This window comes from Dromiciops gliroides, chromosome 1 (assembly GCF_019393635.1).
Source record: "Dromiciops gliroides isolate mDroGli1 chromosome 1, mDroGli1.pri, whole genome shotgun sequence".
NCBI classification, from domain to species: domain Eukaryota; kingdom Metazoa; phylum Chordata; class Mammalia; order Microbiotheria; family Microbiotheriidae; genus Dromiciops; species Dromiciops gliroides.
The window spans coordinates 439,488,195-439,504,502 of NC_057861.1; the positions used below are offsets into that span (position 1 = coordinate 439,488,195).

Here is a 16,308-nt window from a genome sequence, read left to right on the forward strand (position 1 = left end):
GAAACAAATGATTTTAAAATAAGCTAACAGCGAAAAAGTGATTACTTTTCAAAAGAAAGGCTCCAAATCACAATGGTTGTGATTAAGGACAGTGGGGGAGGAATTTTTGATTTAGAAATGGGGTTCTGGTTTTCATTATATTCACATTTCATTCACACATGCAAAGGGAAAATAAAGAATGCAAATTGACAGTATTTTATACTTAGAGGAGATAAAAAACATTTAAAAGAGTAAAAACTTAAAAAAACAACAACCCCTAAATAGAGCTTATGTTTTGTTAATAGCTTTTCCTGTATCTATTAATATAATCATGCAATTTTTGTTGTTCCTGTTATTAATGTGGTCAATTGTTTGTAGTTTTCCTAATACTGAAGAAGCTCTGTATTCCTGGTACAAATACAACCTGATCAGAGCATATAATCTTTGTGGTATGTTGTTGTAGTCCCTTTTCAGATATTTTATTTGAAATTTTTATATCAATGTTCACTAGTAATATTGGTTTATAGTTTTCTTTCTCTGTTTTGACTCTCCTTGGTTTAGTTCTCAAGAATATATTTGTTTTATAGAAGGAATTTGACAAAGTTCCATCTTTTGCTATTTTAGCAAATGGTTTCTATAACACTGCAATTAATTGTTCACGGAACCTTTAATAGAATTTGCTTGTGAATCTACCTATTCTCAGGGTTTTTTCCTTTGGAAGCTCATTTAAGGCTTGTTCTATTCCTTTTTCTGAAATTTCTTTATTTCTTGTTCAGTTACTTGAGGTATTCTGTTAGATTTATTGGCATATAGTTGCACAAAATTGTTTCTAATAATATCCTTTATTTTTTCTTTGTTTTGAATTCTTCATTTTTCTTTTTTTTTTGGTGGGGCAATGAGGGTTAAGTGACTTACCCAGGGTCACTAGTAAGTGTCAAGTGTCTGAGGCCAGATTTGAACTTAGGTTCTCCTGAATTCATGGCTGGTGCTTGATCCACTGTGCCATCTAGCTGCCCCCTCTTTCTTCATTTTTGATACTGATGACTTGGTTTCCCACTTTCATCTTTTTAATGAAATTAGCAAATGTTTTTATCTATTTCGTTTTTTTCTCCCCAAAACCATTTCTTAGTTCTAGTAATTCAATGGTTTTCTTTAAATTTCATTAATTTCTTTGATTTCCAGGATTTCTAGTTTGGTGTTTAATTGGAGTTTTAAAATTTGTTAATTTTCTAGAGTTTTGGGGGGTGGCTAGGTGGCGCAGTGGATAAAGCACTAGCCCTGGATTCAGGAGTTCCTGAGTTCAAATCCGGCCTCAGACACTTGACACTTACTAGCTGTGTGACCTTGGGCAAGTCACCTAACCCCCATTGCCCTGCCAAAAAAAAAAAATTTTTTTTCTAGAGTTTTTTAGTTGTCAAACTAATTTTTCCCCTCTCTTTTGCTGATTTTTTTAAAAATATGGAACGCTTCACGAATTTGCATGTCATCTTTGCGCAGAGGCCATGCTAATCTTCTCTGTATCGTTCCAATTTTAGTATATGTGCTGCCGAAGCGAGCACTCTTTTGCTGATTTAAAGTGTTTAGAGATACAAGTTTTTCCCTAAAGACTGTCCTAATTATTATTTTTTTAAATTAAAAAAAAAAAGGCCTGTATGACATTCTATTGAAGGCAAATACTGGGCAGTACTTCCAAAATTTTGAGGAAAAGGTTATTTCAAGCATACACACAGTGTGGTGAATTATCCTTATGTACTATGAAATCATAACTATACCTTATAAACAGAGCTGCCTCCAACTACCCAAATCATGTCCACCTTATCTGCTAGTTCTGGAAGTTTGAGAAGGTCTAATGCATCATCCAGACTTTTGGCAAGATAATGAGCTCCAGGAGGAGGTTCCCTAAGTTGGAGAGGAAAAAAACATCAATAAATGATTTTTAAAAAATTGTCAAATAATTTAAAGAGTCAATTAGTCAAAGAGTATTTATCAGATGCCTACTATGTGCCAGGCACTGGGGATATAAGTAAAGGCACAAAACAGTCCCTGCTCTCAAGGAGCTCACAGTCTAATGGGGGAGACAACAAGCAAACAACTATGCACAAACAAGATATAGACAGGATTAATTTGCAATAGCCTCAGAGGAAAAGAACTAAAATTAAGGAGAACTGGCAAAGACTTCTTGCAGAAGGTGGCACCTTTACTGAGACTTGAAGGAAGCCAGAGAAGTCAGGAGATGGAGATGAGGAGGGAGAGAGTTCCAGGCATGGGACACTGCTGGGGAACCACATAGAGCTGGGATATGGAAAGTTGTGTTCAGGGAAAAGCAAGAAGCTCAGTGTTACTGGATCTTACTGTATGTGGAGGGGAAAGGTTATGAAGGGTCTTAAAAGCCAGAAAGAGGATTTTATATTTGATCGTGGAGGTAATAGGGAGTCATAGGAGTTTATTATAGAGGGCACCAAACCTTTACTTTTATAAATATAAATTATTCTAATACAAATTAATGTCAACATGGTCTTTAGTAAGAAAGACAGATGACAATTTTGAAGCATAAATTCCCTAAGCAGCCCTTCCTCCCTACTTGGTTTTCCCCTCTTTCTTTAGCTAAAGAGATTCAATTCAATTTAGTAAGTGAATAACCAATTCATCATTAAAATTGGTCTGTAGGAGGCAGCTAGGTGGCACAGTAGATAGAGCACTGTAACGATTGGAATGACGCCACCTGCTGGATACTTACTGTAGAAGAGTTCTGCCCGTGAAGTGAAGGTCTTTGAGGGCAAGACCAGGAGTCTTTTCTTTGGCGGGAGGAAGTGACGCGGACTAGTGGGAGGAGGAAGGAAGAGACTGGCGCTGACTCTGGGGCTTTTTCCTCTGGACTCTGGCGGAGAAGGGAGCTAGAAATGCGCTCTCCCTTTAATAGATAGGAATCTAGGCCTTTCTCTCTCTCTTTATCAAATTCTTATTCTCCTTAATAAACGCTTAAAAGTCTAACTCTTGCTGAAGCTTATAATTTATTGGCAACCACTCATTAGATATTTTAGACAGACTAGCTAGAATTTTAACCCTTAACAGATGGCTGACCACGAAGAGGAAAGCTAAACCTCAGTCTTCTTCTGATCTTCTGGTTGGGTAAGAAATTTCCCCTCCCTCTCCCTTTAACTGCTAAGTACTGGTGTACTGGCTGTGTTTTCCTTTAAATTTTTTCGAATGGACCTTTTAAACTCCCTAATTATCCTATTTTTGATTTTAGTCTGTTTAACCAGACAAATGGGAGATAAGATCATGTTAATGCTTTGTTTTTGTGGATTTTCTATTTTTCTTTTTATTTTTGTTAAAAGAGCCAGCAACTTACTCACACAAGGAAATATCTCTCCCTCTCCCAACCATGCTTTTTCAGAGAAACCTGAAGAGATTCCTGCAGCTTTTCCCAGTTCTAACAGTAATTGTTGCTTTAATTTTGCATGCCTGGAGGCAATGACCCACCCTCTAGAAGCTTTTAATCCCCTAGCACCTGGAGGCAAAGTGGGGGAAGAGGAATCCAGGCCTGAGTTCAAAATCAAGTCTGATTCTAATTGCTCTGGTCCCTCCCCTCCTCTCCAAACCCCACCCTCTACTCCTTCCATGGCCAAGCCCATTGCTTCCCCTGCCTGGGAAGTCCAGAGATCTGATGCGCATGTGCAGCTTTCTCTACCTGCATTTGCAGCTTTAGGCTCAGCCCTTCCCCAGCCTGGCTGTGCTTCTGAGACAACCTTAGAAAACCCTTTAAATTCCAGATATGCTCGATTTGTTCATAATTTTGCTAACCTGCTTTTGTTTTTAATTAGTAATCTTATAAAGCATTTGTATGGTGAAAAGCCCGACAGACAATATAGAGGGGTTAAAGAAGAAAAACTTAAGCTGAATAGGAATCTGTTAAGGGTTAAAATTCTAGCTAGTCTGTCTAAAATATCTAATGAGTGGTCGCCAATAAATTATAAGCTTCAGCAAGAGTTAGACTTTTAAGCGTTTATTAAGGAGAATAAGAATTTGATAAAGAGAGAGAGAAAGGCCTAGATTCCTATCTATTAAAGGGAGAGCGCATTTCTAGCTCCCTTCTCCGCCAGAGTCCAGAGGAAAAAGCCCCAGAGTCAGCGCCAGTCTCTTCCTTCCTCCTCCCACTAGTCCGCGTCACTTCCTCCCGCCAAAGAAAAGACTCCTGGTCTTGCCCTCAAAGACCTTCACTTCACGGGCAGAACTCTTCTACAGTAAGTATCCAGCAGGTGGCGTCATTCCAATCGTTACAGTCCCCCCTGTTGTTCCTCAAGAAACAAAATGTTTCCTTGACGGAACAGCACTGGCTTTGGAGTCAGGAGCACCTGGGCTCAGATACCTACTAGCTGTGTGACCCTGGGCAAGTCACTTAACCCCAAATATTGGTTTCTGACTTTGTCATAGATTCCTTTCTACAAAATGAGGAACTCAAAGGCATCAAGGGTAAATTATTGACCTTTGTGCATATGGTTATTAGAACCAAAACAGAAAGAATTTAAATGGTCACTTCTCCCTCCCTCTGCATAAGACAAAACAAAAGGACAATAGGTAACTGAATTGTTTCAGAAATGATTATTCAGTTTGATTATATATGCACTCTGATTTCTCCTTCCTGCTTGCTCTCTGCCTTTTGCTTATTTCATTGGTTCTTGGTACCTCTGGTGCAGTTAGGGTAGAGTATAACAGGAGAAACTCCAATGAATTAATGCTATTTGCTAACAGCAAAATTTGGTGTTAAAAGCTTGACAGAAGTAGCTATGGTTTTCTAATCAACTCTTCTATAATCTCAGCAATTTCCCTCCAATGATATAGATCTCAATCCATCCACACCTGCCCACCCTGGGTAACTCTTGTTTATGTCTTCCCAAAAAGGAAAAAGGGAACAAGCATTTAAATGCCTACTATGTGCCAGGCACCATCCCAAACACTTCCTTGAGAGACATGTACTATTATTATCTCATTTTGCAGTTGAGGAAACTAAGGAAGACAGAGGTGAAGTAGCTTGTCCAGGGTCACACAGCTAGTAAGTATCTGAGGACAAATTTGAACTTAGGACTCCCTGATGCCAGGACCAGTGCTTTCTTAACAAGCTCATCCCCTGAGGATTCACCCTTTTTCTCTTTCTCTTGACATCCAACAAGATACCGAGCAAGCATGTGAATTGTCTGTCTCATTATTCGTAGGATTTAATGAATCTTTTTTTGGGGGGGGGGGGCAATGAGGGTTAAGTGACTTGAGGGTCACACAGCTACTAAGTGTCAAGTATCTGAGGCCAGATTTGAATTTAGGTCCTCCTGACTCCAGGGCCAGTGCTTTATCCACTGTGCCACCTAGCTGCCCCAGGATTTAATGAATCATTAAAAAAATTCTCAAATGACTACTCAGATCAAAGGTTGATGAATTGAATGAGCCTTTGGGTGCTGAAAGGGAAGAGAGTGGCTCTGGTTGTTGGGGAAACACAATACAGCCAGAGATCCAAAAATGTGTGATATCTGCAAAAACTTGTCTAAGAATCAGATCTAGCTTCAATTTTAACACAGTTACTGCATATAATCAGGTAAATTCATTTTTTCAACAAACGTTGCTAAATTCTTTGGAAACATCACAGGTAGGAGAATTAGATAAAGAAGATTTATGCAAGAAAATAGAAAGACAAGAGAGGCAGGACATAGAAATTTGTAAGAGGCAGCTTGGCCTAGTGATATAGTAAAAGGGCTGTTAATGTGGTTTGTGAATTTATTAAAAATATTGATAACTATTTCAAAAGAATTGGTTTCTTTTATAATCCTATGTATTTTATTTTATGCACTTAAAATATTATTCTAGGGTTGGTTCTCAATGGCTTCTAAAGACTTTTCTATATCTAAATCAGTGATGCAATGTATTGAATGTCTATGATATATAATGCTCATTGGATATTGTAGGAGATACAAATAGACTTTGCCAACAAGGAGTCTTACATGTGGTATGATGGAAATAACTGGATCTGGGAGTCAAGAGACTTGAATTTGAATCTACAGCTCAGTTAGTTATTAGATGTGTGTCCTTGGGCAAATTATGTGACCTCTCTAAGTCTTCTTCTCACATGTAAAATAAAGTGTATGACAAGAATAAGTAAGGTCTCTTCCAACTCAGTACTATGAAGGCGGTATTTAAATGAGCTTTAAAGAATAGGACAGACTTCTTTGAGAGAAGAGCATTCCAGCTAGACAATGGCATAGGCAAAGGCAAGAGTGACAAAGCATGAGAATACAGATAAATAGGGATTAGGGAAAAAAGAAGTTGTGGAATTGGACAGTTACAAGAGTTAGATTTGGAGTGTGAAGGGAAAGCAGAGACCAGCTAAGAGGTTGTTCAGTTAAATTAAGGCATGAGGTGAAAAGAGGTCTGGACTAGGATGGCCGAAACAGGGATATTTCTTGTCTTCCTCTCTTCTTTCCTTTCCTTCCTGGTCTCCTTATCTTGCCCAAAGCCATGGGAACTTTGACCTGCTTTTTCTGACTTGGAACCTGGGCTGGTTCACCCTTTCTTTTAGGCAGTTTGGTACCTTCCCTTCTTTCTTATCAGGCTCACTGAATTGGTGCCAGGGGCATTTCAAAGAAAAAATAGACTAGATTGGATGGATGCAGTGGATAGAAAGTCAAAAGTTTCCAATTTTTTTTTAGTCCAGTAGGCCAGAAATATGATGGTACACATAAAAGAGGTGTAATAGGAAAGAAAGACTTTTATTGACAGGGACATGTTGGAGGGTTTATGGTTCAGTTTTGTATAAGTTTAAGAAGATGGAGGGACATCCATGTAGCAATGTCCTGTTGATATCTATAAATAAAAGATTTGAAAAGAGGTGAGAGGTCTGGCCCAGAGCTAGGAATCATCCTCTAATATTTTGGTGGTAGGTGGCACCATGGGAATTAAAGAGCTCATTAAAAACATGTAGGAAAAAAAAAAACATGTAGAGAAGAACATAGCTAGGATGACGGAGACTGCCTTTGTGTATATCCATAAAAGGGAAGTTACAGTGAAGGAGTCACAAGGTATGGTTAGTAATAGGAAAGAGAAGAAATTGTAGTTTCATGGAAATGGAAGACAGGAGAGAGGTTCAAGAAAGAGTTGTGGGTCTGCAAACTCCAAAGAAATAAATGAGAATAAAAGTGAGAAATGACCACTGAATTGTTACTGTTAGGAAATTTCACTGAAGCAGTTTATAGTAGAATATTTATCTGAAATCATCAGGTAAACAAGAAATCACAGATTTAGAAATAGAAGTGACTTATACTCAAAGGCTCCATGTGGAGATTAATCTAAACTGATTGAATTAAGTGAGAGTGATTGACTGCTGATTAGCCTACTTCAAGTTAATGAGATTGTAACCACACCCGTATAGCCCTTAAGAAGGTATTGTTCTCAGAAGCTAAGGACTTTGATTTGGATGATGCCTACCAATTAGCTTGAAGCAGTGTGTAAGGATTGCCTCTGTGCTGGACCTATAAAAAGCTTCCACACTCAGCTTGAGAGGAGTCCATGGTTGAAGCGGGCTCCTGGCAGAGGACTTGAGGAAGAACCACACCAGGCTGGAACTGTAGGCTAGATAGGCCTTTTCTTAACTTTCTGAACTCCATGTGAATACCTGGTATGCTTTAATAAATGCTTAATGCCCAAAGACTGGTGCTAAAGCTTCTAATTTAAGGTGACCACACATTTAGATTTTAAACATCACAAGTGGAAGGATGGTAGTTGGAAAGATTGGCATGGTCAGGAAAAAGGTTTCTTATTTTGATGATATGGATACCTGAGCATGTCTAAAGGTGGAAGGGAAAGAGCCCACAGGCAGGGAGAAATTAGGGATGCCAGAAGGAGGCAATATTTATTAGCTTCTAAAGATAGAGGTCATGCCTTATTCTTCTTTGTACTGCTCCAAGGGCCTCCAAATGCTTTACAGTAGGGGCTCAATAAATGAATAATCACAGGTTTGGACTTCTAGAGAAGGTGAGAAGAGATATGGTCCAGAGTTTAAGTGGAAGAGTTGATTTCAGATGAAAATTCTCTTTCATTGGGACTGGAGGGAAGACTAAGATGTCAATTGTGTGGACAGAGATATGCTGAGCTAAGAACTAAAGTATGTTCTCACTTTTCTCCATAGGATATAAGGAAAGGCATATCTGATAAAGTGGGATCTGGCTGGGAATGGGTACAGTTAATGGTTTAGTGAGAAAAAATAAAGCCTGGAATAACTCTTGGCCATAATAGGGAGACAATAAAAAATAGAATGAATAAAAAGTCTTCCTTGTGTCTATTTATACATCAAACTAATTTTTTAAAAAGTTTCAATGCCATATAAAAGTGCCCTGTATTGAAGCAATTTTATCTTTTAACTTGAAAGCTTTTTAAGATCTTTTGAAGTGAAATACTTAGGATAAATTTCTAACTAGAAAGGACCGTAGAGGTCATCTTCACTTACCCCCTCAATGAAGAGAACTGAAACCAGGAGTTAAATGACGTGTGAAATCAAAGACAGGTGGTGTGGCAAAGTCTGAATTTGAGCCCAAGTCCTCTGACTCCAAATCCAGGTCTATTTCTTTCATTCTACCAGGCTGATACAGAATCAAATTTGCATGATATTTGCCAGCTTATAAAGCCAGAAAGGAAGCAGCCAGGTGTAAAGAGCCAGGCTTGGAGTCAGGAAGACATGCGCTCAAATTGGTGTGACCCTGGGCAAGTCACCTCACCCTGTTTGCCTCAGTTTCCTCATATGTAAAATGAGCTGGAGAAGGAAATGGCAAACCACTCCAGTATTTTTGCCAAGAAAACCCCAAATGAGGTCATGAAGAATTGGACATGACTGAAATGACTGAACAACGAAAAGCCAGAAAGCTTTTGAAATGTGCTTCTGATATATTTCCAAACTTAGCTTTCTAAAATATAGCCACCCAGACTAATCAGAGTTTCTCAATGTTAGGGTTAGCTATGTTACTATTTTACTTTAGCCCTGGCTTGTTATTTTTCTAGTGAGTAGGAGAGATTAGGGTGGCAAGAGGGAAGTAAGAAAGAAGGAAGTTAGATGTCTGCAGCATTCAGGGCTGTCACAAACAGGAGTAATTAATAAATATAAATCTCTTCATTCCAATCTATTTCAAAGGTATTTCCCCCTGCCCCCATCTATTTCAAGAATGAGTAAGGGACCACTTGGGACAACATGAGTAACTCTTAGCTATTCTAATTGTTTGACAACAGTCCAATTCCCTAAAATACTTGCTAACAAAGCTTTAAAATAAAATATTATCTACATGCCTTATAAATTTTTAATAAAGAGGCAAATAATAACCATTAAATATAAATAAATACAAAGCATCCATAACCAATTATCTGCACCACTGGGGGCACATAAAGAATAAATTGTCTTCATTACTTTAGAATTGCTGACCTGAAATTGCACATTCCCCAGTGAAATATCTTTATGGTTTGTTTTGGCTCTTGTTAACTATAAGTTACTTCTAGTATTTGAGAAATGTATTATTAAAGAGTTCTCAGGAAAGCTGATTTGGGATTCACCAAGATAAAGGAATAAATTAGATGAATATTCTGGCAACATGGGGGAAAAATAGGATAGCAAGAGAGTTAGGTAAACCACAAGATATACCTGCAATTATTATGCTGCAGTTAAGAAGATAGTTTAAGTAACAAATACCCCCCCCCCCCCCAGTTAATTGGGCATTTAAGAAAGAACATTTCAGCCTCAATTTTCTGGGAAAAAAACCAACCTCCCTCAAGTCTATTTCACTCCATATTGTGAGGAATAATTATTAATAATTGATATCTTGGGGGATTTAGTGTTCTCCCCATCTTTCTTTGTCCCCCTCTCCCCACAAGTCCATTTCGCCTTGAAAATAAGTTTCATCTGGTTTGAAGAGTCTTGGGTGGAGACAGATCTAGATGGCTGAAGGACTTTACTGACGAGATATAGCCTGTACCAAATCACACCCACTGGGGGTCTACATTCTTTCTCTGATGTCTTCTTTCTTGCCAAGATCTGAGTGACCCAGACTTTGTTTCAATATAACACACTTCCAAATCATGCTAACCAATTAGATTTGCTTGCTATGTGACGGATCCTCTTACATTTAGAAGGGTATATGAACCAACTCCACCACTATTAGAGAGGGCTTTGGTCTGAGAAAGACGACCATAGACCATCCTTTTATTAATAGCCTGTTGGCCTATTAATAAAATGATTAAATTACCCAGACACTATGTTTCTCATATTTTTTTTTGCTTTTTTAAAAAATAAAAGTATTTTATTATTTTCCAGTTACATATAGAGATAGTTTTCAGCATTTGTTTATATAAGATTTCCAATTTCAAATTTTTCTACCTCCCTCCCCTAGATAGCAGGCAATCTGATATAGGTTTTACACACACACACACACACACACACACACACACACACAGACACAGACACAGACACACACACATACACATAACATTAAACATATTTTTGCATATTTTTAATCATCACAATATATGTAGGTAACCTACTGGCTTTAAGGAAAACTCAAAAAATTTTCATCTTAAGAATATCACAAAACATGGAATAAAAGATGAGGGCACTGTGCTAGGTAATGGAGAATATATCACTAGTAGTAACCAATCTACTCTACTCCTGCTGAGGGAATTCAGGTCACTGCATAGGTTCAATATAGGTTTAACCTTTTGCAAAATTTGTGAAGGTCAGGAATTTTATCTTGGGTACCCTTCCACTTCCCTGCCATTTCCTCCTCTCCACCTCAACTTGCCCTCTGCTCTAGCAAACGTTCCCTGTTGGCTTAATTAAGAAAAAATGTTATAGATATTTTCCCCTTAGGTTTTTTTTTTTAATTTTTGAAAAAGAAACAAGATCCACTTGAAGTAATGCAAACAACCATTTCTCTACCCTAAAAGGTTAAGGATCCAGAACTTAACCCTTTTAGGCTCCAAGTGAAAGAGCTAGGTTTTCAGACAACCCCACCCCCAAGTCAAGTTCTCTACCACCTAATATTTTTACACAGCATCAGGGAAACAATCCCTTCTTCCAATAGAAAAATCTTATGCTCTGAAAACTTTACACAGAGTCGTTACAGTGACTTGACTTAAAATCTATTTTGAAGAACCAAAATCAACTCCACTGAACAGAGAGGTGCCAAAAAAACCTGAGTAGCAGGGAGGAGAGGGGGAAGAGAGAATGAATACAGAAATATGTAACTATAACAATGCCATTTCAAGTTATCCAGGATATTCTACTATTCTCCAGAGGTTTAACTATCTCCCTAAATAGTGAGAAATTATACAACAAAGTGTATAGCTTCTTACCCTGGGCCCATCCTTCCCAACAGTTGCAGTCTGACCTTTGTGCCACTGTTGTGGCTTCAGACTTCACTAACTGAACCAAATCACAGGCACTCTAAGAGCTGCACTCAGCAGTCATGTTCCTTAACACCACCACCACAGCATGAACTGAATGGGCAATCAGCTGTGCTACGACAGGCGCTAAGGGATTCTTTGGCACTACAGCGTAACCTAAGGTGGTAAAAATGTCCATCAATAGGTTTAAAAAATAGTGCTCCCAGGTAGCTAGGTGGGGCAGTGGATAGAACACTGGCCCTGGAGTCAGGAGGACCTGAGTTCAAATCTGGCCTCAGACACTTAACACTTACTAGCTGCGTGACCCTGGGCAAGTCACTTAACCCCAATTGCCTCACTAAAAAAAAAAAAATAGTGCTCCCTTTAGTTTTGAGGAGACATTCATTCAATGTTCATTTATTAAAAGCTTACCATATATAGTCTTGTCACTAGGACTGGGAAGGAGGTGAGATACAGAGATGCTTAAAACAGTCCCCACCCTTTTGAAGTTCACAAAAGAACATTCATTTGTCCTCACTAGTTAAAGGCTTGTGTGAAGATCAAATGACAAAATGTGTATGATAAGTTTGAAATCTGAGAAGCCCTGTACAAAATATAGTATATTAGGTCTTCCTGACTCAAAGTCTAGTCCCTTATCTATTTCTCCATGCTAACCCCCCAATCTTTTGGTTCAGACATATGATTAAGTCATATGGTAATGGTAAATACTAACTAAGGGCTTAAACTCAAATGCCCATATATTAACTGTGTCTTTAATAGTCACATGTTCAATTTAGTCTTTTGATGCTGTGAAATGACTAATTAGAAGTCCTTGACAACAAAGGCAATTTCAAAATGTTAACAGATGAAAATTGTTATTGTTCACTCCCATTTCTATTCCCTAATTTATCTTGTTTCAAAGGTCAGTAAACTTCTTGAGTATTATATTCTACTATTCCATGTTGTTACAAACTAACCTTTAAGAGCAGAATATATAATGTGTTGGTGTTTATAGTACTTACTTCAGTTCTCTACTGAGAACTAAATTAATCCTGTTTTTTAAAGGTCGATTCTTTTCAGGAATGGAGAACCAGGTCTTCTTCCCCATTATCAACAGATTCTGTTTACCTGAAAATCAAATAGAAAATTTCAAAGTTCATTTTGTTGATCAAATATAGTTATTATACTGACATCTAGTGGATTCTCTTCTCACATCACTTTGTTATAGAAGAATGTTTTAAACAAAGTTAAAACTGCCCTTCCTCCCAAACTTCTTTGTATTTAACTACTTTGCATATCTATCTCTATATTTTTAATTTATATTTATGCTGTATATATGTTCATATATACCTGTTATCTCCACCATCAGAGTATAAGCTCATTTTGAGTGGGGATTGTTTCATTTTTTATATTTTTATTCCCAGTGGCTGGCAAAGTGTGTGGCATATAGTAAGTAAGTGCTTAAAAAGTACTTGTTGAATGAGTTAAAAAATCCTCCTAAGTTTGGGATAATTACAGGATAGGCTTTACTATTTCATGGGCAATATTTTAATAACTTTGAGTGTTTTCTAAAAAGGAATGATAGAATTAGTTGGAAAAAAAAAGTTGAAATGTATATCTTATTTTTAGCCTGATCCTTTGGGGCAGACATAGCCCAATGCTGTAGTATGTTGATCAATCAACAAGCATTTATTAAATGTTTACTATGTTCTCTGCACAGTGGCAGATGCATAGATGGTATGCATGCGCATGCACACACACACACACACACATACACACATACACAAAATTTCTCAATGGGCTTACATTCCATCATATTGGAGTCTTTTAAAAGTCTCTAAGTTTTTTTTCACATTAAATATGGTATAGTCTTACCTATGCCATCTATACTGCATAGTTTCTTCTTTTAAAAATAAACATTTATTGATACTGTTTGTTTCATACTCTCCCTATCTTTCCTCTTTTACTTTAGAAACCCATGTTTTTTTAAAAATAAGATTATTTTATTATTTTCCAGTTTCATGTAGTATTTAACATTTGTATTTTGGGTTTTTTTTGGTGAGGTGATTGGGGTTAAGTGACTTGCCCAGGGTCACACAGCTAGTAAGTGTTAAGTGTTTGAAGCCAGATTTGAACTCAGGTCCTACTGACTCCAGGACAGGTGCTCTATCTACTGCGCCACCAAGCTGCCCCATAACATTTGTTTTTTATACAATTGAGTTCCAAATTTTTCTCCCTCCCCACTCAAGAGAGAAAGCAATCTGATATAGTTATATATGCACAATCACATTAAACATATTTCTGCATAAGTCATGTTCTGAAAGAAGAATCAGAACAAAAGGGAAAAACCACAAAAAACAAAAAACAAAAAAAAAAGTAGAAACAGTATGGTTCAATCTGCATTCAGATTACACAGTTCTTTTTTCTGAATGCAGAGAGCATTTTCTATCATAAATCCTGTAGAATTGCAGAGACCCATCTTTTAAAAAAAGATGACCCAATTTTTTTACAACAAAACAAAAATCAGCAAAACTGTTCAATACATAAAGTCAGACATAATATTTAATGCTCCATACCAATGGAAATCCCACTCCCTCAGTTTCCAACACTGTAAAAGAGTGGGGGAAGGTGTCTTCTTATATATCTTCTTGGTGGGTCAGGCTTGTTCTTTGTAATTTTGCAACATTCATTTTTTCTTATTTTTGTGGCAGTTATAAAATGGAAACATCTTCACTGATGTAGTCATTGTGTATAATTTTTCTGGCTCTGCTTACTCCACTTTTTGTAACTGTATACTCATTGTTTCTTATAACAGTAAAATTTCATTATATTCATATATTGTACACTGTTTAATTATTCCCCAATCGATTTCTGTTTCCAATTCTTTGCTCCCACAAAAAAGTATACGGAGGCTTTCTGCTTTATTTCTTGGGGTATTTTTCTAGAAGCGCTGTCACTGGGTGAAAAGAATGAATATTGTTTAGTCACTTGATTGCAAATTGCTTTCTAAAATGGTTGCACCAATTCCCAGCTCCACCAAAAATACTTTAATATGCCTGCCTTTCCTGATGTTTCCTCATCTTTGTCCTGCAAAAAACCACAAAGCAGAACTCAGTATTTTCCCACACAAAACCTCCCCTCTTTCAAACTTCCTTATGACTGTAGAGGGCACCACCCCCTCAGTGATTCAGGCTCAGTCTAGATGACACCTTCAACTCCTCCCTCTCATACCCCACCTCCTAGATCCAATTTGTAGCCAAGTCCTATTGATTTTACTTTTTACAAACCTGGTCCCCTCTAACCTTTCTAAGTGTTCTTACCAAACAATGCCCCTCCCCCAAGAATGTAGTGATAATGGTGTTGCATAAGACACTATTTCCAGAGTCCAAGCATTTGTATTAGCTAGCTATCCCCCATGACTGGAATTCTCTCATCTTGGCTCCCTTCTAAAGCTAAAATTCTACCTTCTGCAAGAAGCCTTTTCCAGTTCCCTGCTGAGATCGTTTCACATTTATACTGTATATATCTTGTATGCAGATAGTTTAAATGTTGTCTCCTCTATTAAACCGTGAGCCCTCCGACAACAAGGTAGGGTAAATGCTTGCTGACTGAGGGGGTCAGAAGTAACTCCAGAATTTTGTGAGATTGGAGCTTGCTATAACAGAAACAGTTCTCTACTTAGTTGGGAGAGAACTTAGTTTGAATCTTGGCTTTAGCACTTAAGTCATATGACCAAAATGTAAGTTACTAGTAGTATGGAAGAAAGTATGAATTGGAATGGGAAAGCCCAATCATTCGACAAATATTTATTGAGTACTGTGATGATTAAAAATGGGACATAGTTTTTGGGTAATTTAATCATTTTATTAATAGGTCAGCAGGTTATTAATAAAAGAAGGTCTACTAGCCATTTCTCTCAGACCAAAGACCACTAATGGTGGTGGGGGGTCTTACTTCCAACTGTAGGAAGTCCATCACATAGCAGTCAAATCTAATTGGTTGATGTGATGGAGATGGGTTATATTAAAATATTTACTCAGGTCATTCAACCTTTGATAATGACATCAGAGAAAGAATGCAGACCCCACCCAAACTGAAGAGGGCACTAGGGTTCCCACTTAAAATCTGAATCTCATCAGTAAAGTCCTTCAATTATCAGGACAAAAGGCTGTCCCAACCCAAGATTCCTTTGACCCAGATGAATTTTACTTTAATTATTTCTCACAGTGGAGGAAACTCGGCATAAGGAGTGAGACTTCACAGTAATTATAGGAATACAGATATGGAAAAGATCCTACTTAATTCTCATTTGGAACCAAGAACTCTTGGCACTGATCTTTTTCCCTCCTTCAATCTGATCATGTCCCCCCAAATCTTTAATGAACCCAAGTTCTCTACATGACATTTACCTAACTTCTTTTTTTTGTGTGTGAGGCAATTGGGGTTAAGTAACTTGCCCAGGGTCACAGAGTTAGTAAGTGTGTAAGGTGTCTGAGGCTGAATTTGAACTCAGGTCCTCCTGAATCCAGGACCGGTGCTCTATCCACTGCACCACCTAGCTGCCCCTTTTCTTTTCTTTTTTGGGCTATGAGGGTTAAGTGACCTGTCCAGGGTTTACACAGCTAATGTCAAGTGTCTGAGGCCGGATTTAAATTCAGGTCCTCCTGAATCCAGGGCTGGTGCTTTATCCACTGCGACACCTAGCTGCCCAACCTAATTTCTTAGCCTGATATTCAAAGCCCTTTATAACTGGACCAACCTAACCCCTTGATTTCCCCAAACACTTGCTTTTCAATTTCCCAAGTATGGACTTCCTCCATTAAGCCTCTTGTCCTTTTTACTAAGAAGAGACCCCACCTTCTAAACTTGATTTTCCTCTAATGCTACAAAGATAAGTTGTAAAACTCTTATCTCCAAACTAGTCAT

At 37.8% G+C, this 16,308-nt stretch overlaps 1 protein-coding gene and 2 non-coding genes across 3 annotated transcripts in view; all 3 read right to left on the minus strand.

Annotated features, from left to right (window-relative positions):
* The window catches only part of DHFR (dihydrofolate reductase), a 30,063-nt gene that overhangs the window by 11,615 nt on the left and 2,140 nt on the right, over positions 1–16,308 (minus strand). The window contains exons 3-4 of the mRNA XM_043977194.1: positions 12,405–12,510; positions 1,752–1,878 (exon numbers count right to left, since the gene is read on the minus strand). Of these exons, the coding sequence (XP_043833129.1) occupies positions 1,752–1,878; positions 12,405–12,510 (233 nt within the window). The remainder of the gene's footprint in view (positions 1–1,751; positions 1,879–12,404; positions 12,511–16,308) is intronic.
* Positions 1,432–1,538, minus strand: LOC122737468. Its single transcript, XR_006354301.1, has one exon. It is a non-coding gene; the product is annotated as a U6 spliceosomal RNA (small nuclear RNA).
* LOC122737784 lies at positions 11,464–11,604 on the minus strand. Its single transcript, XR_006354559.1, has one exon. It is a non-coding gene; the product is annotated as a small nucleolar RNA SNORA46 (small nucleolar RNA).